The sequence below is a fragment of the Pithys albifrons genome, chromosome 2 (assembly GCF_047495875.1).
Source record: "Pithys albifrons albifrons isolate INPA30051 chromosome 2, PitAlb_v1, whole genome shotgun sequence".
NCBI lineage: Eukaryota > Metazoa > Chordata > Aves > Passeriformes > Thamnophilidae > Pithys > Pithys albifrons.
Genome location: NC_092459.1, coordinates 120,832,639 through 120,856,609, shown reverse-complemented (window position 1 = coordinate 120,856,609; position 23,971 = coordinate 120,832,639). Strand labels below are relative to the sequence as shown.

At 52.2% G+C, this 23,971-nt stretch overlaps 1 protein-coding gene across 8 annotated transcripts in view; it reads right to left on the bottom strand.

The window, feature by feature from the left end:
• DTNB (dystrobrevin beta) overlaps positions 1–23,971 on the bottom strand; it is a 150,040-nt gene that overhangs the window by 34,347 nt on the left and 91,722 nt on the right. For 6 of the 8 annotated variants that reach the window (XM_071547650.1, XM_071547654.1, XM_071547648.1 and 3 more), the window contains 2 exons: positions 22,142–22,238; positions 16,822–16,842 (listed from right to left, as the gene is read on the bottom strand). In XM_071547650.1, coding sequence (XP_071403751.1) covers positions 16,822–16,842; positions 22,142–22,238 — 118 coding nt within the window. The remainder of the gene's footprint in view (positions 1–16,821; positions 16,843–22,141; positions 22,239–23,971) is intronic. The other 2 variants (XM_071547649.1, XM_071547653.1) reach the window with 1 other exon arrangement.

Genomic DNA, 23,971 nt, shown 5'->3' with positions numbered 1-23,971 from the left:
GGTTGGTACATTCACAGGAGGGAAATGCACAACCCTGGGACGTGCAATCTGACAAGGAAAGGTAAAATCAAACCCAGCTGAAGCCAGACATGAACATCCTGGGCTGGAGACAACATGTTCAACAACAGCCTGGGATGCAGCAGTGGGAGAAATGGCAATGCAAACTGATGGATCCTCTCACAGCGACATCGAGGACACTTCTGGTTCCAACACTGAACACAGAATGGAATTTTACTGGGTTCAAAACCTGAATTAACCAGGTGAAATGTGCCACAAGAAAAGGAACATCAGACAGGCTGCTCAAATGGTCACCCACCTTCAGGAGTCCATGGAATCATGGAATGCTTTGGGTGGGAAGGGACCTTAAAACTCATCCAGTCCCACCCCTGTCATGGGCAGGGACACCTCCCACTGTCCCAGGTGGCTTCAAGCCCTGTCCAACCTGGCCTTGGACACTCCCAGGGATGGGACAGCCACAGCTGCTCTGGGCACCTGTGCCAGGGCCTGCCCACCCTCACACTCCAATCTCACCATGTCCCACATCACAGATTTCCCATCACCTCATTCTTGGGAAGGTGCATCAACCTACAGGCACTGCACAATCTGCACGTGGAAGTTTGACATTTCTGAGTATTTGAGAACCTTTGCTATGCAAATGTAACTGTCTCCTGAACACAAAGACATTCCCTGAAAAGAGAAGCTCCCAGGCTTGGGGATGTTTATAACAAGCCCCCCATTTTCTACATTCAGGCAACACAACCTGAAGAAGCACATCAAAAGCAATGGCAGTGGAGCAGTTGTCTTCCTGAGGAACTGAAATGTTTCAGTCACTTAAAAAAGGTTGCATTGAGGAAAACCCACCTGATTCATAGAAAGAAAGATGACAAAAGTGCAGAGTATTGTTCTATCAAAGGAGAAGGTGGCTGAGCACAGTAACACACAATTACTGAACCATCTGATTGCTCTGAGCTTGATGCCTTTGTGTTACCCCACAAAGCTGCAAAGAAGCCACCCAGAACAGAGACTTCTCAGTCTCTGGGCACAAGGCTGGACTGGGGACAGAATCACAGAACCACTTAGGTTGGAAAACACCTCCAAGGTCATCAAGTCCAATCTGTGGCTGATCTTTGTCAACCAGACCAGAGCACTGAGTGCCACGTCCAGTTGTTCCTTGGACACCTCTAGGGATGTTCAGACCTCCAGAGACCCCTCACACCTGCAGGAGAATCACCCAGAGACCTTCAGAGCCAGCTCACCAGTGAGCAGGGACAGCCACAAGTGCCTTGCCAGGAGGGCCCTGACACTGCTGCACGTCTTGGCGAGAACAGGCTCGTAAAGGGACCCACAGGGACAACTGGGTGAGGGAGGAGAAAGCAATTCTGGTTCAAATTGAGCCCCTGAGACTTCACTGACGTGTGCAGAGGCAAAAAGGTGTGGAGTCATCCTGGGGGAGAGTGGTGTGGGGTGGTGATGGAAACAACCGCTGACTGCGCCGGAGGATTAATCATTAATTAATGATGCGGCTTCAGATGCTGAAAGGGGAGAAAACACTGGATGGATTTACAAGGCTGTTCATCTGTTGTTTAAACCCTGGGCTGTCATGTCAGAGGAAGTGTAAAAACAGCCCAGAGCTCCAAGTGTTTGCAGGACCTTAAAAACCACGGCTCAAGGTTGGAGTTGGTTGGGAAGGAGGCGAGGAGGGAGCCAGGGAAGAGAGAATGTGGGCGAGGACAGAAAACTCGGGAAAATATTTAAATTCCTTATAGCTTCCATCATTTCCTGGAACACTTTCCCAATATTTTATGCAGTCCTCAGGAACTCTGGAGACCGTGCTTGGGAGGCTGTGCATTGGTGATGAACATGGCCAAGGCAGGTGCTGCTGCAGCCTGACCTGCTGCCAACCCCGCCCAGCCCTGTGCTGTGCCATGGAAGTGGCTCCAACAGGTGGGATTCCCACAGGAACACAGGCTGTGGCCACTCACACGTGTCCCAGGGCCAGGGGCACCAGGGCCACCACCACACAGAGCAGCACATGGAGGTTCCAGGACAGGGAACTTTAGGGCAGGCACAGGAGCTGCCTGGAACGTGAAAATCCTGAATTACTTATGAGAGGAACACTGTCTGCAACCAGCAGCACCAACTGACTGCTCCAGGAGCTGCTTGGGGAAGGTCACTATGTCTGCTCCAGCTCCAGGAGTCAAGGCATGGAATAAAAATAATGATTCCCTTTGGCTCGCTGTCCCCAGCTGGATCCTTGGCCAGGCCTCAAATCAGACCTTTTGGGGCTTTATGGGAGGGTTTATGCAATGGAAACTCGAGAAGTTAATGCTGGTGGAGCAGCCACAGAGTGTCTGTGGAGCTTCATGTCACTGAGTCACAGCCTTCAATATCAGGGTCTGTACAGAGGCACAGAATTCTGGAAAGGTTTGGGTGGAAAGGGACCTGAAAACTCATCCAGTGCCACCCCCTACCATGGGCAGGGACACCTTCCCCTGTCCCAGGTTGCTCCAAGCCCCATCCAGCCTGGCCTTGGGCACTTCCAGGGCTGGGGCAGCCACAGCTGCTCTGGAAAATCTCTGTCAGGGCCTGCCCACCCTCAGTGTTGGTGACACCAGTGGCTTTCTGGGCTGCAAGAGCATTAGTCTGGCTCATGTCCAGCTTTTCAGCCCCCAGGAGTGAGGACCACCAGCCCCAGCAGCTGAACTGAGTGGCTGGGAATGCAGGTTTTGTTCCTAGAGAAGCACTGGCACCATTACTGTGAGGAATGTGGAAATTCCCAACTCCCACCAGCTCTGGTGGCTTCAGTGTTTGTGCTGAGCTGTGTCTGAACTTGGATACTGAACCTCCTGAGCACCTTCACACTCTGAGCTTCTCCCAGTCTAGACCTAAATCCACAGTCACACTCCAGGTTGTTTTCTGTTGTCAAAATGGGCATAGATGGCAAATATCATCCCTCTCTTGCAGCTGAAATGAACTGGAGATGCTCAGGGTGCTCTCCCTGCTAATGAGACACAGTGAGGACCAACCTGGGCAGGGAATGGGCTGCCCTGAGACCAAACTACAACTGTTGCATGAGAGGGCCTGGAAACTGCCAGATGCTGTGCCAGTGCTGAGCTCCTCCTGCAGCACCTCTGATGGTTCAACCCCCCGAGAACATCCCACAGATCCTGCAGGTGATGCCCCTCTGGTCCAGCACAAGGACATGCAACAGGAGCACAGGGAAACCACTCTGGCCATGGACTCCCCCAGGAAACTTCACCTTAATGAGGATAAAATGAGAAAGGATGAACAAACCCAAGAGCCCACACAGTCAGGTCCTGGGCAGCATCAGTGACACCCACACCATCGACCCCACTCTCTGCTGCTCCTTTCTGGTCTCCTTCACAATGAGAGAAGTTTGCCAAATGCTGGGGATGTTTATTCACAGCCAAAGCCCTCACAATAGACATTTTTAGGAAGATGGATCATTCACTGACCACCTACTACCATGGTAAATACAACCCTAACAGGATAAAGAAATGTGGATTTTACTCTCAATAAACTTTAACCATTGAATAATAGACAATGCACCTGTTTGATTTCTGTATCTACATATTTTCTCTGAATAAAGAAGTTAAGACAGATCAAAAGAGAAATGAGGAGTTTGATGAGCAGGGCACAGCAGAGGAGCCTGGTAAGGACAGCTCATCTCACTGCTAATGTAACATTATCAATTGCCATAGAACTGATCAAAATGCACTTCCTAAACCCATTTCAGGAAGGCTGTGACTCCAAATAAATATTCATTTTGGGGACTGAGAAAAATGGATGCAATTTGTGGTTCTTTGGGTAAATAGCTCTGTATTTTACACAGAGAAAGTGAGACCTGCAGTGCCCTTAACAGGTCATTTCCACGCCCCTCGGAGCCAGGGGCTTACACATTTCCACAGGGAAGGAGCAGCTGAACTCAGCAACTTTCCCTGCTTTCCTGAAGTGTTCCCATAAAACTGCAGGGTCTGTCGTGCTTGTTTGCCCTTCCTGGCTCTCAGGAGCAGCAGTGAGAGATGCAGATGAGCTGCCTGTGCTGCTGCAAACACCCTGCACTGGAGGCTCCTCCAATCATCTGGAGCTGCTCCTTGGGGTTTGCCCCCACAGCAGTGACCTCCACAGAGCAGGAAAAGTGTAAGGGATGACACAGACAGGAGGCAGCAAAGCTGCCTCATCACAGTACAAACCTCCTCCTTCTTCCTCCTTCTCCTCCTCCTCCTTCTCCTCCTCCTCCTCCCTGCTTGGCACTCCCAAGGATGCTCAGAGGCTCCTACACACTGTGCCAGCTGCTCCCACCAGGGCAGGCACCATTCCCAGAGGAATGACTGAATCCCTGAGGCTGGAAAAGCCCTCCCAGCCCATGGAGCCCACCCTGTGCCCGATGCCCACCTTGTCCCCCAGCCCAGAGCACTCAGTGCCACGGCCAGTCCTGCCTTGGGCACCTCCAGGGCTGGGCACTCCAAACCTCCCTGGGGAGCCCCTGCCAGGGCCTGCCCACCCTTTCCAGCAACCAATTCCTCCTGATATCCACAAAGAAGAAGAAGAGAGGATGACACTCACCCACCAGCAGTGCCAGTGCAGGCTGGATCTCAGGGGTGGGTTTTGGCACCTCTCAGGAGGAACCTTCCCTGGTCCCCAGGAGTGGGTGTGACCTCCCTCTGCTCCAACACCGCTCCCAGCACTCCTTTTCCCAGTTGTGGGTTTGGGAAAGGAACAATGGGAAGGATGTTCATGGGATTCACACTGGATCAGCCCTGGTGAGGGCAGGACAAGCCCCAGCTCCTTTCTCCAGGGCAGTGAGAATCCCACGAGAATTCCTTCCTGGTCCAACCAGAAATAAACTGGGCTCACACCCTAAGTCAAAGGTGAACCATTTCCTAGAGCTGAGAGCAATCTGAGGAAGCAGGAGCCACTCTGGAGGGACAGGAGATGCATCAGCCTGTGGGTTTGAGGGGGAAGAACTGCTCTCCCCACTTTGCTGTGCCCCAAGCCAAGGATCCCAGGCTGCTCCATCGCCCCACAGCTGCTGCAGGCATGTTTTTAAAAGCCAACTCCTCGTGTCCCAGCAAAGCTCCTTTGATCTTTGGAAGGAGTGGCTCACCAGCTAATTCATAACACACGGACAGGGAGCCTGACACACCCCCAGAGCCTCTCAGGGGATGGTGGGGTCTGCCCATGAGCTGCAAACAGCTCCAGAGGAAGGGAGAGATCAGAAAGGCTTCATCCTCTCACTGTCAGAGATTGGGAAGAAATTCCTCCCTGGGAGGGTGGGCAGGCCCTGGCACAGGTGCCCAGAGAAGCTGTGGCTGCCCCATCCCTGGGAGTGTCCCAGGCCAGGTTGGATGGAGCAACCTGGGTTGGTGGAAGGTGTCCCTGCCCATGGCACAGAACTGGAAAAAATTTAAGAACCCTTCCAACACCCAAACCATTAAATAATTCTCTAATTCTGTGATTCTTGATATCCTTGGTATGAAAATGATGGAGTTCTTGATACCAAGATGATGAATTTCTTGATGGGAGCCACGACCAGCAGTGGAAGATTCAGGGACCAGAGGTTTCCAACCCACACCCTGAGGAAGAGGGATGTGTAAAGGGATAAAGGCTGGGCTGGAGTGAACCTGACTGTGAGCACCCAGCTCAGACAGGGCAAAGCCAGCTCCTGAGGCTCTGCACCTGTGGAGGAGAAGGACTGCAGGAATCTCTGGGAGAAATAACCCGAGCCAAGAATTCGGCAGCGCTCTCGCCACGAGGGCACCACAGACAGATCCTGCCATGACTGACCCGACCCAGCAGGGACAAGGGCTCACCTGGCACCTGCTCCAGTGCAAGGTGGCCCTGCCCATGGCAGTGGGTTGGAATGACATGAGTTTCAGGGTCATTCCCAGCCAAGCCCCTCTGTGACCCCGCTGTGGATGCAGCGACGCTCGGCAGGGCCCGGCACCGACACGCCTGAGTGCCAAGAGCATGATCATGGCACAGCCCCACGTACACGGTGCAGATCTCCTGGAATTCTGTATCTGATCTAATCTGATGGACTCATTACTGCTGTCAGAAACGCAGGATTAAGCTGCCAATGATCTGGAGAAGGGAGGCTGCTGGAAGCAAACATGGGATGTTTCCCAATGAGCCCAGGTGATGGGGATGGGCCGTGCCACGGGTCCAACGGCGGGTGGAGGTTCCTCAGGCCCAGGAAGCCACTGGAACTCTGATCTGTCCTAAAGCAAACACCCCCCTCACCTCCACTGGGTGAAATTCAGCAGAGAAAGGAAAACTCATGGGAGCAGAGTTTTCATAGCATCATCCAATCCCAGAAGGATCTGGCTGGGAAGGGACCTTAAAGCTCAACTCATCCCACCCTCTGCCACTGGCAGGGACACCTTTCACTGGACCAGGATGCTCCAAGCCCCATCTAAGCTGGCCTTGAACATTTTCCCTAAACTGCATCAGTTTAAATACTGAGATTTTCTATTTCTCCACTGTTTTAATCCTTTGTGGATTTAAGCACATCTGCTTCATGCTCAAGCAACCAGAGGGGTATTTATGGTAGTAAATGACAGACTAAATCACAAATACAATACAAGCATTTGTCTCTAAACCCAATTTGGATTACACGATGATTTTGGTCATTGGAACAACTTCCATTTCACTTCAATAAATAAAAAACCCCAAGAGGTTTCAGGCTGAAAACATCATGAAAGGCCAAAGCTGCAGCTGGAACCGATATTTCACACAGTCAGCTCCCAGGTAGGACTATTTTGATCCAGGAGTTTGGATAAATTGATTCCAGGTATGGGTTTTTCCTTTCTGCAGCACAGGGTAACATTCACACCAGTGCTGGACTGTGGGAGCTCTGGGCCTGTTTGATCCCAGGCTGTAAATCCGTGTTGTTGCAGAGCAGGAGCCACCAGGCACGAGAGGGACTGATCTCCATTGTGGCTGACACAACATCTGAGCAAGCAATATCCAACCTCAGCATTCCCAAGGTCTTGGATTAGTAGTATTCCTGTAACACCAAACAGCACCAGGCCTGTGTTCCCTGGGTTTCCTTATCTTGCTTCCAGCATGTTTCAAATCAACTAAAATTACCAAAAAAATCCAACCAAAAACCACAGTTAAAAGGTTTTACCTTTCCAGGAGCACCACAAATGGTCCCTCCTTTTGTCAAGGAGCTACATGGCCAGAGGGACGAAACTCAGACACCTCTGGAAAACCTACGACCAAGTCAGAGCAAGTGGTGCAGAGATCTCTTGGCTGCTCGACCTGGGGGGACTTGAGGGACAACCAAACCCCCAGGCTCTGTCAGGAGAGCCTCAGGTTGGATATTGGGAATGATTTCTTCATGGAAAGGGTTATCCAGCCCTGGCACAGCTGCCCAGAGCAGGGTTGGAGTCCCCACCCCTGGAGGGATTTAAAAGCCCTGTGGATGTGGCACTTGGGGACATGGTCAGTGGTGGCCTTGGCAGTGCTGGGGGATGGTTGGACTCCATGACCTTAGAGGGCTTTCCCAGCCTCAGTGATTTTGTGATTCCATGAATCAACCCCAATGTGACAACAGGAAGACAGACACCAAAGTGCAAATCCCTTCTCCAGGTGTCACACACCCCTCCAGCCCCAGCTGGCACAGAGTCCCCGGGGACGTGGCTAAAACACTTGGGTGACACAAACACTGGTCTGAGAGAGAATCATCAAATGATGGAATGGTTGGGGTTGGAAGGGACCTTAAGCCATCCAGTGCCATCCCCTGCCAAGGGCAGAACACCTCCCACTGTCCCAGGGTGCTCCAAGCCCTGTCCAGCCTGGCCTGGGACACTCCCAGGGATGGGGCAGCCACAGCTGCTCTGCCCAACCTGTGCCAGGGCCTGCCCACCCTCACAGCCAGGAATTCCTTCCCAATATCCCACCTATCCCTGCCCTCTGGCAGTGGGAAGCCATCCCCTGTGTCCTGTCCCTCCAGGCCTTGTCCCCAGTCCCTCTCCAGTATCCTTGGAGCCCCTCAAGGCATGGCAAGGCTGCTAACAGGTCTGCACACACACAGAGCCTTCTCCCCTCCAGGCTGAACAGCCCCAGCGTTCTCAGTGCATGGTGTGACAATCACAGGGCTGTGTCTTCTCACAGCTCTTTCCTTTGCTCAAAGCCTGAGTGCAGAAGTGTTTTTGTGGGCTGGAGAAGTAAAGAACAAACTGGAGAGGGGCCAATAACGCCAAAGAAACTCCCAGCTTCAAAAAGATAAAAGTTTACTACACAGTTAGTAAAAGGAGTGATTTATGCTCAGCGGGATCGTGTGGCTGTGTCAGGCCATACCTAAACCCTCGTGCTGCACAGAACAGCCTTTAACAAGATGTTTCAGGGCTCCCTTTGAAAAAGACAACCCTTATAAAGAGGTGAGGTGGAAAAAGGGATCGCTCCCGACAGAGGAAAGGGCCAAACTGGAGCAATAAAGTCTGTGCAACAGATGATGAACTGAGCCCCAAATTGCTGCCATCTGTTATCAACCTTTGCCCAGTGAAATGAATTTCATGTGAGGTCAAGAAATCCTGAACTGCCATTTCCTCATTACTATTAATAAGGGCCAGGTGCCACATAAACCAACAGTGGATCCAGATGTCCTTCACGTGGCTTTGATTACCCTTGTAGGCTTGGATAATGATGGGAGGGAAAGTACTGCAGATGCACACACACAAACACTCACCATTAATCTCTCTGCAATTGAATCACTGGGCATTAACAGCACCATTCACCTCCCAGCCCAGGTGCAGGTCAGCCCTGGATGCTCCCTGAGCAGGTGACAGCAGCGCCCTGGGACGATGGGAACAACCTGCAGATGCAACAGGGGCTTCTCCTGAATTCTCCATGATCATGGATGAAAGAAATTCAGTGGGCTTCTAAAGGCCACAACAACAGAAGTTTTTGTGGATGTCCCATCCCTGGGTGGGGTTTGGAGCAATCTGGGACAGTGGAACATGTCCCTGCCCGTGGCAGGGGATGGGACTGGATGATATCTATGGTCCCTTCCAGTCCAAACCATCGTGGGATTCTATAAGCAGTCCCTTCTACAAGCAGCAGCCAACATACAGGCAAATGGCTCCCATCTGAATTTCATCAACACCTTGTTGGATATTCTTGAGTGTCTAAAAAAGCAACATTTTCCCCTGTCTCTGAAATGGACACAATTCAACACCAAACGATGTGAGAATGTACAGTTCTGGAGTTTGGTTAAGATTAAAATGCTGTGGAAAAGCTGCTCATATCCACTATTTATGGCACCAATTGTGTATTTGGGTGCCAAGCCGGTGCTCCAGCCCAGCCCAGCAGGAGGAATTAGGAACTGCAGGGAATGGAGCGTGTGCTGGATCGCGCTGGAAGGAGGAGTTTGCACGCACTGCCTGCACTTCCCTCAGCTCATTTACGTGCTGGAGCACTTGACTCCAAAGTGAGGAAAACATTGTTTTAGAAGAGTCAGCACGGCCATGAAATTCAGCAGGGAAGCAATAAATATTTCACATCCTGGACTCTGCAAGGACGATCATTTAACCAGTTACAGCCCATGCCCAAAGCAAACACGGGGGAAGAGACCATTCCAGAATTCTGTCGTCAGTCTTGCCAAACTCATCATCAGCATCACATTTCCCAGGGACTAAACAAACATCAAGTAAAATCAGACCTTGCCAAAACAAATGCAAATCCTTGTAGTACATCTCTCCAGTCATCACAGTGATCTCTCCACAACGGAAACACAACATCCAGGCTTGGGAATATCTGTCCCCAAATGTGGCAACAAACGATTCCGTGGAAACATCGATAGGAAATGAGAAATGCCACCAACACACCACAGTGAATCCTCAGGAACAAGTGATAAGGGGTGGAAACACCCACGGAGTGGGAGAGTATCTTCAGCAAAAACCCCATTGTGACCCTGCCAATGAGATCTTTCCTGGTGATGGATGAAATATTCAAGGCCAGGTTAGATGGGGCTTGGAGCAACCAGGGATAGTGGAAGGTGTCCCTGCCCATGGCAGGGGGTGGAACTGCATGAGCTCTGAGGTCCCTCCCAACCCAACCCAGTCTGGGATTTGATGATTCCTACAAGGTAAACCTGAGCCCTGAATTCGTGGTTCTAAACATTCCCTGACTCTCCAGGGATGTTGCTCATCAGCCTTCAGAACATTCCTCCTGCTCTGCCCTAACACAAACCATCCTCTCCTCTCGTGGTTCCAAAGGGTCTGAACCTCACCAGCCCCTGCTCTTACCCCCTCCCTCACTCACAGGTGCTCACCCCTATGTTCTGCCAAGGAGCTTTGAATGGTGGACACAAAAACATCAGTCCTGGGAACCATATCCAACCTCTCCCAGTCTGGATTGGTATTTCCCAAAGATCTGTGCTAGGTCAGAAGTGGTGCAGCTACAAGAGCCTCTGGTTCATCTCGTCCCTACAAATGCTGTGTTGGACAGGACAGTTCCAGTGCTCTGGTTTGCAGCGTGGCCCCTCAACACTGTATGGACAGAGCTGCTGGCACAGGAAAAGGAATGTTTCAAGCTGGCTCTGCTGCCACAGACAGCTCATTGTAAAGCTGAGCCCTGGGCAGTCCACAAACGTCTCCGGGTACTTAAAAAACACTGTTCAACGGCCAAGAAGCCAAATTTCTCCTAGAGGGGACTCAGAATAAAGCTGTTGTTGGTACCCCCCAGACCCCAGCCATGGGACACCCCTACACCCCCTGTGGTCCCTGGGAACACCCAGAGTAGGGCCTGTCCAGGTCAGGGGGACAGCCCAGGCTGGGGTGGCTGTGGGCTCAAGTGCTGCTGCTCCCAGGCACCTCCACTGCCAAGGGAAGTTTAGGCTTGAAGACACGATGTCCTTGGATGCCAAATACTGCTCTGGGACAATGTAGAATCATAGAAGGATGGAGTGTTTGGGTTGGAGAGGACCTGAAATCCCACCTTGTCCCATCCCCTGCTGTGAGCAAGGACACCCTCCACTGTCCCAGGCTGCTCCAAGCCCTGTCCAACCTCTGCTTTGCAAGTCCTGGGTTCTCCTGGTGCCTGGGGCATCTCAGGGCCTGCTGCTGAAATAAGGGAGAACTGCCTGGGTTTTGCAATCCTGGACCCAACAGGCACTACATTATATACCATACACAGCTTTCACACACTCCCAGCAGAGAATCCTTGAAGACTCTGAAGGACCTCCAAGTCCTTTCCAGCAAGGCAAGCTGATGCCTCCTCATATGGGGAATACACCAAACACAAAAACAAGCTCTTGAGGCTCTTGGAGTCCCCCAAGCACAGGGGGTTCACTACCAAGCCTTGACTTTCCCATAACCCCCCTCAATAAACCCACAGGAACTGCACTTCCTGGTGTAAAACCTCTCACTTTCACTTCTAATCTCATTTCACAAACAACGACATTAAACCAAAAAACAACAACAAAAGAAAATAAACAGAAACCTCTAGAGATTTAAAGTTGAAACATTTTCAGGCAGCCCCTGATGGGGGGACCTGTTCAGAGCACAGAACCAAGCCCTCAGCTGGGTTTGAAGCACATCAGTCAGTGTATTTCCCCCTGAGCCAAAGGCAGGCACAGCCTGTGCCCGGAGCTTTGTGCACAGGGCAGTGGTTTCAGAGCTGGGACTTGGCAGACACGTCTCTGAGCCAAGGCAGGACTTGGAAGAGAAGGAACTGAACAAACTCCTGCCTGTTTCTGGCTGTGTGATCCAAAACGTGATTAAGGGCAGAGGAATGTGATTCAGGGAAGGCATGAATGGATTGGGACGTGGCAGAGCCCGTCCTGCCTCCTGGCTGGTACCTCTGCAAGGCACAGAGGGAGCCCAGGAGAAGCCACCAGGCTGCCCAGCAGCTCCTCCACTGTGGGTTTGGAAAATACCTCTGGTTACTACAATGCAGGACTAGAAACAGCCAAGTGCTCTCTGCTGTTCCAGCCTGTGTTTGACAACACTTGTCCCTTGTGCTGTTTGTGTGCTCTGAACAGGACCAGGCACTGGAGCCCCTCTGGACCGACTGGGGCCCCTCTCCAGTCAAGCATCCCAGAACTCCTGACTGGTTTGGATTGGAAAGGACCTTAAAGCTCATCCAGTCCCACTCCCTGCCATGGGCAGGGACACCTCCCACCAGCCCAGGGTGCTCCAAGCCCCGTCCAACCTGGCCTGGGACACTCCCAGGGATGGGGCAGCCACAGCTTCTCTGCCCAACCTGTGCCAGGGCCTGCCCACCCTCAGCCAAGAATTTCTTCCCAATATCCCGTCTATCCCTGCCCTCTGGCAGTGGGAAGCCATTCCTCCTTGTCCTGTCCCTCCAGGTCCTTGTCCCTGGTCTCTCCAAGTTCTCTTAGCTCTGCCTGCTGAGCTTGGCACAGATGGCAGAAGGTGCCCAGGGATGGCTCCCCAAGCCTGGAGAAACTCAGTAATGGTCCAGGAGAGGGGATTTCTCTCTCTCCACAGAGGCACCAGGTCTCCTGCAGACACTGTCTCCGTTTCAGTGTTCATCCCATGGGGACAGGAACCACCACCACAGGATTCAGGGACTCCTCCATTTCCTGACTCAACCACCACAGGACAGTGAAGATCCACCAGAGCAAACACTTCCAAGAGAGTAATCCTGATGTGTATCCAGGGCTGTTCCCTGCCAAGCTTTCCTCCTCACATCCCAAAGTCACCTGCCAGGGACAGTGCTGCCAACTAATGAGCCAGGTGAGGGTTTTCTTCACCTCCAGTACCTGATGGCAGCACAGACCTCACCTCTCTTTCTGAAATGTCTATGAGCCATGAGCTCCATCGCCATGGAGGATGGGCTCCCACACAACTGTAACATCTAACTGGCTCTTTCAGGAGCCCTTCTAGGTTTGATTGAGGTTGGATGGAACTTGGAGCAACCTGGTCTACTGGAAGGTGTCCCTGCCCATGGTGGAGCATTGGACTAGATGAGCTTTAAGGTCCCTTCCCACCCAAACCACCTGGATTCAATGATATCCTCCAGAAGACCCATGAACACTTAGTGTGGAGGCACCAACCCCAAGCTCATTCCAAAGCTCTGCCTGTCCACATTAGAGCCTGGCACTGGAACAAGGCAATGTTCAGGATGTAAGTGTTGGAACACTCGCTGGCAAGGATGGGACACAACTCAGTGAGCACATTCCAGGCAGTTCCCAGGCACACTGTTCCCAACACCATGTACAACCACTGGCTCGGGGAGGCCAAGGAATCTCTGAATCATGGATGTTGGAAAAGCCCTCCAAGATCACACAGAGCCCACCCTGTGCCTGATGCCCACCTTGTCCCCCAGCCCAGAGCACTCAGTGCCATGGCCAGTCCTGCCTTGGGCACCTCCAGGGCTGGGCACTCCACCGGTGCAGCTTTGGCTGATGCAACAGATGCAGAACTGAACAGCAGCCTCAGACTCAGGTATCAGCATGAGAGTCCCTCAAGGGCTCTGCAGGGCTGGGAATTCCCCGCTCACAGGTTTCTGCATCCCTCGGGAGAGGGCACAGGTGCCACCTGAGCTGGTTGCTGGGCTCACTTTGCTGTAGCCATGGCTAAGAAGGTTCCCCTCATTAAGGGGACGAGCTCTACTGCCCTTGCACTGCTCAGGCTCTCTGGAAGGTCCCATCAACACACTCAGTTTGAACCACGGGAACTCCTGATCCCTCTCCACGGGGTTAAGGAAAAACCCTCCAATGACTTGCACGACTTCCCAAGGACTGTTGGGAACAGTCCACATCCACTTCTGCAGGGTAACATAACCCTGAAAGTCGAGAGCTCAGTGTGCTCTGCCGTTCCGATGGTTCCCACCGTTTTCTGGGAGGAAAAGATTCCATTGCAGCGTTTCAGCCCTCCCACGAGAGCTCCTCCGCTGGGTTTGTGGGCCTGTTTGGCATTAGAGACATTCTCTGGTGCTGGAGCACAAGCGCCTGACGCTCCTCAGGGTCTGCTGTATGGATTGTAGGACACGCCAAGGACACCATCCCTGTGATGCACATCCTCGGGAATCCCTTTAACGTTCCTCTGGATATGGAACAGCGCAGCTCCTACGGCTGCTCCTTGGACTACAAAACAAAGAGGGTTTAATATTTAGCAGATTATCCAAGTTTCTCACCAGCTGTGACATGGAAATGGTCCTGTTGTAAATTAGGATCTTTACTAGCTGGGACACAACAGTCCCAGCAGTAGTGGAGAACAGTGTGGTGGGCCATGAGCACCACGTGGCCCCAAACTCCGTCACTGGAATAACATCCCTACACCAGGCTCTGTTCCTCCAGGGTGTGACCAGGGCTGGCCCCACAGAGCCCAAGATAGAACAGAAACTGTCGACATCTTGATAGCAGATCAGCTCTGAGCACAGGCCACAGAGGTTTCTGGACTTGATCACAAATGCCAGGATCAGAAATAGAGACTCTCTCCTGAGACAAATTCCTTACAACTTGCCGTGATCTTCTGACTGAGCAGAAAGGGACCTGCAGCCCCTGCAGTGAAGGAACATCAGAGGTTTCCCAAGTGGATGCAAATGTTGCTGCTCTCGATGTGCTGCTGGTCCTAACCCATGATCCTTGTTCTGCCTGTTATTTACCTTAACCCTTCATGGAAATTCCTGCAGCCACCACACAACGGATCCATCTCCTCAAGGGCTGGCAGGATCATCACCTCAGATCCCTCAGACACTTGGGCCTGCCCTTCCACAGCACCCAGAGGCTGCTCCACATTTTCCCTCACAGAAGGCCAGGTGGGACAGGGCTTGGAGCAACCTGGGACAGTGGGAGGTGTCCCTGCCCATGGCAGGGGGTGGGACTGGGTGGGCTTTAAGGTGCCTGCCCACCCAAACCATTCTGGGATTCCACAGTTCTGTGGTGATGGGACAAACCCTGAGCAGCCTGTTCTGAGCACAGGGGATGGTCTGGGTGATCTCAGAGCTCCCTTTCCATCCCAGCCAGTCTGGGGTTTCTGTGTGTTCCTCAGCTAAATGGACCAGCATATCCTGGGATTTCCAGCCTTTCAGGCTGCAACCTTCATATTGAGGAGAACTGTTCTCAGTCCAAGCAAAGGAAGGACTACAGACCAGCAACATGCCCTTTGGTTGGTCATAATCTGCCTTTCTTGAGGCATTTTGGCTCATTCATCCCTGATTCCAACAGAATTGGCCTGGACAGAATGTCACTGTGTTGACATTAGTTTAGTTTTGGCTCATTATCCTCCTCCTGACAGTGTTCCAGGGAAAGGAGGGAGGTAAAACGGCTCCAATTCTTCCCTGATCTCATATTTACCCTTTTGCTATATCCATAACCCAGCTGAAAGCACAGCTCAGGAAAAACAAGCTAATCCATAACACTGCCTTTCCCTGCAGAGGATTATTCCTAGGAATGATGCTGGGTAGGAGAATGACACAGGATACAACATTCCACTGGCACAGTTAGAAGTTGGAGGACAGGGATGGCGGTGTCTTGGTCGTTTTCCTTCCTCCTGGACATTCCTTGAAGATCCTCCCACCTGCTGTCCTGGTCCCTTCAATGAGCCAAATCATCTCTGCCAGGTGCATCAACAAACCCTGGGACTGAGACTGAACATTGGGAAGGAATTCCTGCCTGGGAGGGTGGGCAGGCCCTGGCACAGGTGCCCAGAGCAGCTGTGGCTGCCCCATTCCTGGGAGTGTCCAAGGCCAGGCTGGACAGGGCTTGGAGCAACCTGGGCTGGTGGGAAGTGTCCTTGCCCATGGCAGGGGGTGGGAACTGTGTGACATTAAGATCCCTTCTTACCCAAACCATTCCATGACTCTCTGATCACCTAATGATGACCTGAGCCCCAACCAAAGGTGCCCCCTCACCACCACCTTAAATTGAAGACAGAACATCAATAAAAGGCCACCCAGGAGTCACCTAAAGCCAATTTCAGCACATATAGAACTGAAGTGTTTTCACCAATAGAAGTCACCCCAAAATATACGCTCCCCTACAAGGAATAAGTCACCAGAATTTCCAGTTCATGAGTCCAATATCCAATTATGTACGTGACAAACAACATGTAAAATCCCCAACTGTGTGAAACTCAGGATTAATGGCCATTAAAGCTCCGTGTGGGAAGGGAACCATGTTTGAAAAGCTGCAAATGTGCTGTGCTGGAGAGAAGGCACTGAACATCTGGCTGTTCCCGAGAAAAGCAAAAGGGCTCCCTCTGGAGTGGATCCCGAAATCAACACAGGATTCGGGTCTGAACAGGCAGCAGAGAAAGGGGAATGGGCTACAAAGCAAATGCTTTCTTGTCTCCTGTCAGCTCAGTCCTCCTGCTCCCAACGAGCATTCCAGGGCTCAGTCAAGGAGACTCTGCCTTGACTGAAGGATATGGAGCCATGCCCAGAATATTAAGCCATTAATTAGTTTTCATGCATTAACTTGTATGTGGCGAGGAGGCAAATTAAGGGGTTTCTGAAGAGACAAGGAAGCTTTCCTAGCATGTGAAATACTCCAAAGGATCTCCAACAACATAAATTATGAAGCCAGCTGAGAATCCCCAATTCCAGCCCTGGATGGTCATGCATGATTCCATCACAGGCTCGTGAATCCAGCCCCGGGCTGTGTCCCCATGGCAATGAACTTCAGTTGAAAGGGAGAGAGGAATATCTTTAAGGACACACACAAAACATGCTCTGCTGCAAACTGGTGAGGGCTGTTTGCAAACTCACAGGCGAGAAAGGCCCCACAGTCCCACGGTTTATTTGCATACAAGCCAATTAGCAGAAAATGGATTTCATGCAGGAAGAAAAAAGAGTCAGATCACCTACAAAGTGAAGTCAACTTACTGCCTGCTTTTGCTCTTCCTCCTAGAAATGTTGGCAAAAGAAAAAGGTGAAGAGAGAAAGAGGAAAGATTAATTATCATACGAAACTGGTAATTTTCACACAAAATACACAACCACCCCAATGAAGGAACAGAACAGGGGGAATGGTGCAAACACCCCCAGGCATGACAGGAACTGGGGCCATGGGACAGAAGGGCCATGGTGGGGGACCAAAGGGGACACTCGTCCTGTTCTCAAGAGAATTCTCTTTAAACTGGCCCCTGGTGTTGGCTGAAGTCAAACACACAGGATGGATATCCCAGGATGGATCCAAGGGACATCTTCCCCTTTACACAGGACCTTTACTGGCTTGGACCTGCTCTGGTGGAACCTGCCCGTGGCACTTTGGGTTTCCAGCCAAAGCACTCCATGATTCTATGACTCTCTCCTGCTCTGGACTCAGGAGGCTTCTTGTGCTGCCCTCAAGGCAACGAACACCAGACCCACCCTCTGAAGTCTGGGAATCCCATCCAGAGTGTCCAATGCTGCTGGCACTCATTCCCTGGGGCACAAATCTGCCCTCAGAGACCCAAAACTGATGCAGTCCCAGGGGCAAACCACCACCTTTTTGGTCAGTTCCACTGGGCCTCCCAGGACCTCTGCCCATGGGATTCTCAAGGGCAGAGAACCAGCTCTGGAATGGGACACAAAGCACTGGGAGGCAAAACCACCAAAGATGCTGAGTAAGGAAAAAGGCAATTCCTGCACTGCAGTGCCTGTGCCAGTACAGATCCCTCCCAGTTTGCAAGACAAAAAAAGGTGAAATTTGGACAAATTTATCCCCTTTTGAAGTAGGAAGATGTCCCCTGTGATGGGGCTGGGCTGGTGGAGGCATATCCTGCCTTCCACTACAGGAGAGTTCCTTGGAATGGGCAAAATGTCCCACAGTGGGGAGTTTCTTTCCCAGTTGAGACACTTCCACAGACAACAACCATCCTGAGCCAGACACTGAGCTCTGACAGAAGGGCTACACACGGTTTTGGTGACTCATCCACCCCACCCCAGCAATCACAGCACTTCCAGGTGACTCCCTCCACGCTGGTCTGGCACAGCCCCCCAGCACAGGGACCCCTGCTAGGCACGTCCCCCAGAAATCCAGGCCATGGAATTAAAACTCATGGGATAAAAGCTCCTTCTGGCCTTGAAATCCATGAACCCATTTATCCACCTTCCCTCCCTGATCTCTTGTCTGAGCAGGATTAACCAGAACCTTTCCCTTAATTTAAAGCAGCTTCTTCTCCCTGACCACTGAGAGCTGTTTTCCCTCCGTGCACTGCAGAGAAATCTGGGAATGGCTGTGGAGAATTCCACGTTTCTGGGCAGATACTTTTTGTTTTTTCTGCCAAGACTTGGGGTTCCTTCAGGTGTGTTTCCAGGTGCTGCTGCAGCAGATGTGGGGCCTGGCTCCACTCAAACCCAGAGCAGCATCTGCAGCGAGGCCGGCACTGCCCTCCCCACATCCCACAGTTCCAGCTGTTCCTCCCACCAGCCCCGGGACTCGCAGGACCAGATGGGGAGCTGGGGCAGGGAAAACATCTTCAGTGGTCTCCACTCCACAAAAAAAGTTGCTAGTTTGAAAAATGAGGCCTTGGCTTTAACTACAGATGTGGAAACACCCCCTGAGGAGGGACAGAGCTGGGCAGGACCGAGTGAGGAGATAAATCACCAGAGCAGCCAGCGAGGAAATTGCCGTGCGGAAATGGAGGGAGTGAAATGGGATCTGTCTGGGGCATATCCGAGGAGCTGAGAGCCCTGAGAGCAGCAGGGAATCATCCCCACGGATGCTCCTCAGAGCCAGGCCAGCTGATGGCACCTGGGGATGGCAGGAGAGCTCAGGAAAGCAGGGAAAGCCAAGCTAATGGCCTGGATAGTCACAGAATCCCAGACTGGTTTGGGTGGGAAGGCACCTTACAGACCACCCAGTGCCACCCCTGCCATGGGCAGGGACACCTCCCACCAGCCCAGGCTGCTCCAAACCCTGTCCAGCCTGGCCTGGGACACTCCCAGGGCTGGGGCAGCCACAGTGTCTCTTCCCACCCAAAGCAGTCTGTGCTTCCATGACATTCCTGTAACTGGCACCCCCAGAGAAGTGTCACACATCAGTGAGGGGATGTGCAAGACACCTGATGCAACCCCAGCCCTAAATGGCCATGGCTGGGTGGGTCCTGTGAGGGCTCACAAACACCAGGGCAGGACACTCATCACGGGGGTTTAATGACCTGAGCACAAGAAACCAAAATAGTCCCAAACCACAGAACCAGAAATGGTTTGGGCTGGAAGGGGCCTCAGGCCTTCCCTGCTCTGGGGCCAAACATCCCAGCATGGGGCAAAGGGATGGACCTGCACAGGACAACCCTTCCTGATCTGGGAGGGACCCACAAGGACCATCCACTCTGACTCCTGCCCCTGCCCAGGACACCCCAACAGTCCCCCCTATCCCTGTCCCATTGTCAAAACCCTCCTGGAGCTCTGGCAGCCTTGGGGCTGTGCCCACTGCCCTGGGGAGTCTGGGCAGTGCCCACCACCCTCTGGGGGAAGGAGCTTTTCCTGAGATCCCACCTGCCCCTGCCCTGGCACAGCTCCAGCCATTCCCTGTGTGCTGCCCCTGCCCTGGCACAGCTCCAGCCCTTCCCTGTGCCCTGTCCCTGCCCTGGCACAGCTCCAGCCCTTCCCTGTGCCCTGACCCTGCCCTGGCACAGCCCCAACCCTTCCCTGTGCCCTGACCCTGCCCTGGCACAGCTCCAGCCCTTCCCTGTGCCCTGTCCCTGCCCTGGCACAGCTCCAGCCCTTCCATGTGCCCTGTCCCTGCCCTGGCACAGCTCCAGCCCTTCCATGTGCCCTGTCCCTGCTCACCCCCCAGGAGGAAGTTTTTGACATCTATGAGGTCTTTCCCCACTCTCCTTTTCTTTAGAGAGGGATTTGAGGCCCCAAACCAGAGCTGGGCAGGCTCAATCCAGCCCTAAATGGCAAAATGAAGGCAGCATCAAAAATGTAAAAAATTCTGCATAAGAAGATGGAAAAAACCCCCATAAAAGCTTAACAGCTGATGTAAATTATAGATGAACATTTCTGAAGAGCATCAAATGGTGAGAGAAGCTAAAACCTTGTGGGGGAAAATCGTGTCTGGCAGGGCTAAAACCAGTGAAAAGGAGAGTTTGAACAGAACATAAACCTCAAAATCAAAACAAAGCCTGGAGGCCTCTGGTCAGTGGGATGAAATTCTGAGCAGGGGGCGAGGAATTCGTGTCTCTGCTCTGGGTCTGACTCACAGCATTTCCCCGTGGAGTCTCTCTCAGCAGACAGGAAAGTACTGACACTAATAATGAGAAAAGGTGTTAAAAGTATCTACTAGAAGTTCTATTTTTAGATCAGTAGGCTGGGGAACTTGGAGCTTAAAATAATTACCTGAGTGAGGAGCTACCTGGTGCAGGGAAGGGACTTCTTAATGGAGCTTGGAGAGCCCAGGACTGGGATGTGGATATTCAAACAGGGAGGAAAGATGGAGAGACACCATTTACAAAGGCCTGGAGGGACAGAACACAGGGAATGGCTTCCCACTGCCAGAGGGCAGGGCTGGGTGGGATATTGGGAAGGAATTCCTGGCTGGGAGGGTGGGCAGGCCCTGGCACAGGTTGGGCAGAGCAGCTGTGGCTGCTCCATCCCTGGGAGTGTCCAAGGCCAGGCTGGACAGGGCTTGGAGGAACCTGGGACAGTGGGAGGTGTCCCTGCCCATGGCAGGGGGTGGGATGGGATGGTTTTTAAGGTCCTTTCCCACCCAAACCATTTCATGATTTCTGTCCTTGCCATCAGTTTACCCAAAGTAACAGAAGTGCTGACACAGGACCCAACTTACAGGTAAGACAGAAGCTTTAGAACTTCATGGAAAGGAAGAGTTGACAAAAAAGGGCTTTTTTGTTATTTGAATGTAGGACAGGTTTGGCTTCTAAAGGGCCTGCACAGATGTAAGAGATTTGCACAGCAGAGGATTTGCCCACAACATCCTCATTAACCAGTTACCACAGAATTAAATAAGCCCACAGAGGAAGAGCTGGATGACTGAGAGCCTTCAAAAGGCACAAAAAGGAAACCAGGGATGGAGAGCAGTGAAACCCCTGCTGTGACTCTGCACTGGCTCCTGAGGGCCAGGGAAGAATTCCACATACAGTCTGCTTTTGCCAAATTTAGAAAAAATATATTAAGAATCTGGGAAGGCAAAGAAACCATCCATAAAAAGGCTGGAGTGGAGTATTGTGAGGGGCCCAGCAGAGCTCCACCTGTTTCACTGGTTTCAAATCACCAGGGGAAAGTGCCTGGGCTGAGCTGAGGAAGGATCTGCACAGGCAGAACCCAGGGGTGCAAAAGTGCTCCTGGATTTCATGGAGGGAGAAACAAGAGGTGTAAACTGAACTAGAACTGAAAACCAGGCATGCATTTCTAACTGTTCAAGCAAATTTGCATTGGCAGGGAATTTTCCATTTCTGATTCCTCCAGCTCAAGACCAGATGTCTCTCTGGAAGATGCTTTAATCAGGAGGAGCTGCCAGGCTCCACAGAGAGGTCTGGGGGGGAAATGCAAACAGCCACATTATGCCAAGTGTGGGACCAAGTAACTCCAGCAGCCACAGCTCGTAGGTCACCTCAGGTGGGAAGGGACCTCAGGGGTCTCTAGTGCAGCCTCCTACTCAGAACAGGGTCAGCTGAACCTCAGAGCAGGTTGCTCAGGGCTCTGGCCAGTGGGTCTTGGAAGCCTCAAGGATGGAGGTGGTGCAGCCTCTGTGGGCCCCTCCCACTGCCTGGGCATCCTCACAGGGATAAACCTTCTCCTTATACCCAGTTCTCGTGGCTGGATAAAGTTCTTAAACAAATTTGGGGACTGCAAGGGAGCTGGAGAGGGACTTTGGACAAGGGATGGAGGGACAGGACACAGGGAATGGCTTCCCACTGCCTGGGGAGTCACATCCTGCCCTGCAGGAACTACAGCTGCCATTTATTTCCCAGTTAGAGCTGGAAGAACAGAACTGGTGCAAAGATCAGCCCCCAGTTATCAAATCAAACACTTCTTTAAACCCTTCCAGATCTTGGGTTCTCCATATTTTAACCACATGAACCTGAAAACTCATTAACCACCTGCACCCCACACAGAGCCAGGATGGAAATGGCTTTTTGCAAACTCTCCCTATTCCTCATGAAGTATTTATAAGGTGTGACAGCACAGCAGGGATCCCAGAGCAGCCCAGAGCCAGGGAAAGGAGGGATGTGCTGCCTTTCTGACAGATTCCTTACTTTGAGCAGCTTCATCAGCCCCTCCAGCTGCACCATCAGTTCTCTTCTGCTTTCCTGAAGCGCCGACATCCTCTGCTCCAACTCATCCTTCCTCTGCCTGTTCCAGCCACATGGAAGAAAGAGGCAGAAAATAAACTTGGGGTATTTCAAACCACCACAGGGAATTTGTCTGTGTAATGGTGCCTGTGGTTCCCACCATTCCCCCTGTTCCCCATTTAAAAACCTGGAGCAAAGCTCAGCACAGCCCCTGAATGTGAAGATGACAATGCCCTGTTGGCCTCAGACCCAGAGATGTGTCCTCAGGCACTGGCACAGGGACGCCCTGCTCAGGGCACTGCATTCTGAGAACAAACACGCTTCCCTTCCTTTGAAAAACTCTTGAGTGTCAGAGCCTGGCATCCTGTGCAGTGCTCAGACAAGACAGGATGAACTACGGGAGGAAAGACAGAGAGGGGAAAAAAGAGCAGGAAAGGCTGCAGATGTTTGGGGAGGGAAAGCTCTGCCTGTCTGGAGGAGACTCAGCAGAGCTATTTCTGTGCCGTGACGGATCAGCCCGGACACGTTCCCTGCACCAGGTAACAACAGCAGCAGATAAGGAGTGACCTTCCCTTTCCTTGGCAGCTGAAGGCCTGTCTGGGAGCTATTTGAGGAAATATGACTGTGTGGTTTGATTTTAGATTTAAAAAAGGAAAGGAGTGACTAACAGAAGGAGCAGTTCAAAGACGGACGTCAGCCCGACGGAGGCTCCGTGTCTCGGTGATGTAAGAAATGCCAGGACCACAAACCCCAGTCACAGGGGATGACACAGAACTGTGGGGAACAGCAGGTTAAAAAGGCTCCCTTATTCACCCACTGTTATTTTTGTGGACACCAGAATGTCCTAATCCAAAGTTACAGCATCAGCTCTTACAGACTAAACCTTTGACTGTCTTTGATGAGCTCCATGTTCTCACGTGACTCACGATGGACAAACCATTGTGGGAATTTTAACAACAGACCAGTTCTTTACAGGACAGAGACTGTGAAATATTAACCACCCTGGGTGTTTCTTTCAACATCTTTTTGTATTTTGAAGCCTGTGGTTATTAAATTAAGCAGCCTTCCAGAATCTGAAGGGGCCTACAAGGAAGCCGGAGGGGGACTGATCATCAGGAACTGGAGAGACAGGACAAGGGGAAATGGATTTCCACTGCCAGAGGGCAGGGCTAGATGGGATACTGGGAAGGAATTTCTGGCTGGGAGGGTGGGCAGGCCCTGGCACAGAGTGCCCAGAGAAGCTGTGTCTGCCCCAGCCCTGGGAGTGTCCAAGGTCAGGTTGGAGCAACCTGGGACAGTGGGAGGTGTCCCTGCCCACGGCAAGGAGTGGAACTGGATGGGCGTTAAGGTCCCTCCCAACCCAACCCATTCTGGGATTCAGTGTTCCCATGGCAGTGCAGGCAGGAGAAGGCAGGGATACCTGCACTGCAAGGCAGGGATCCACAAGGACACGGATCCAGCCGTGCCTCCTGCAAGGTCACACCTGCCAGCAGTGCCAGAGCTGACTCATCCCACAGGCTGGGCTGGGCTGGGCTGCAGATTTTTAAACCTGGGACACGTTGATTTTCCATGGATTATCCTCCTCCTGCTTTCACAGCCTGAATTCTGTGCAGATCTGAGATCACCTGGTGACGTGTGCTGACAGACAATCAAGCCCAGGGCACACACACTGCCCAGGCTGGGGAGCATCTCCTTGGCAGCTGGGACTGGGGAAGCTCCTTCGCATCCCAGACCTGCTCATTGTGACCCCCCCGGGTGATGCTGAGCAGCCACAGCAATTAATGTGCAGGGTGA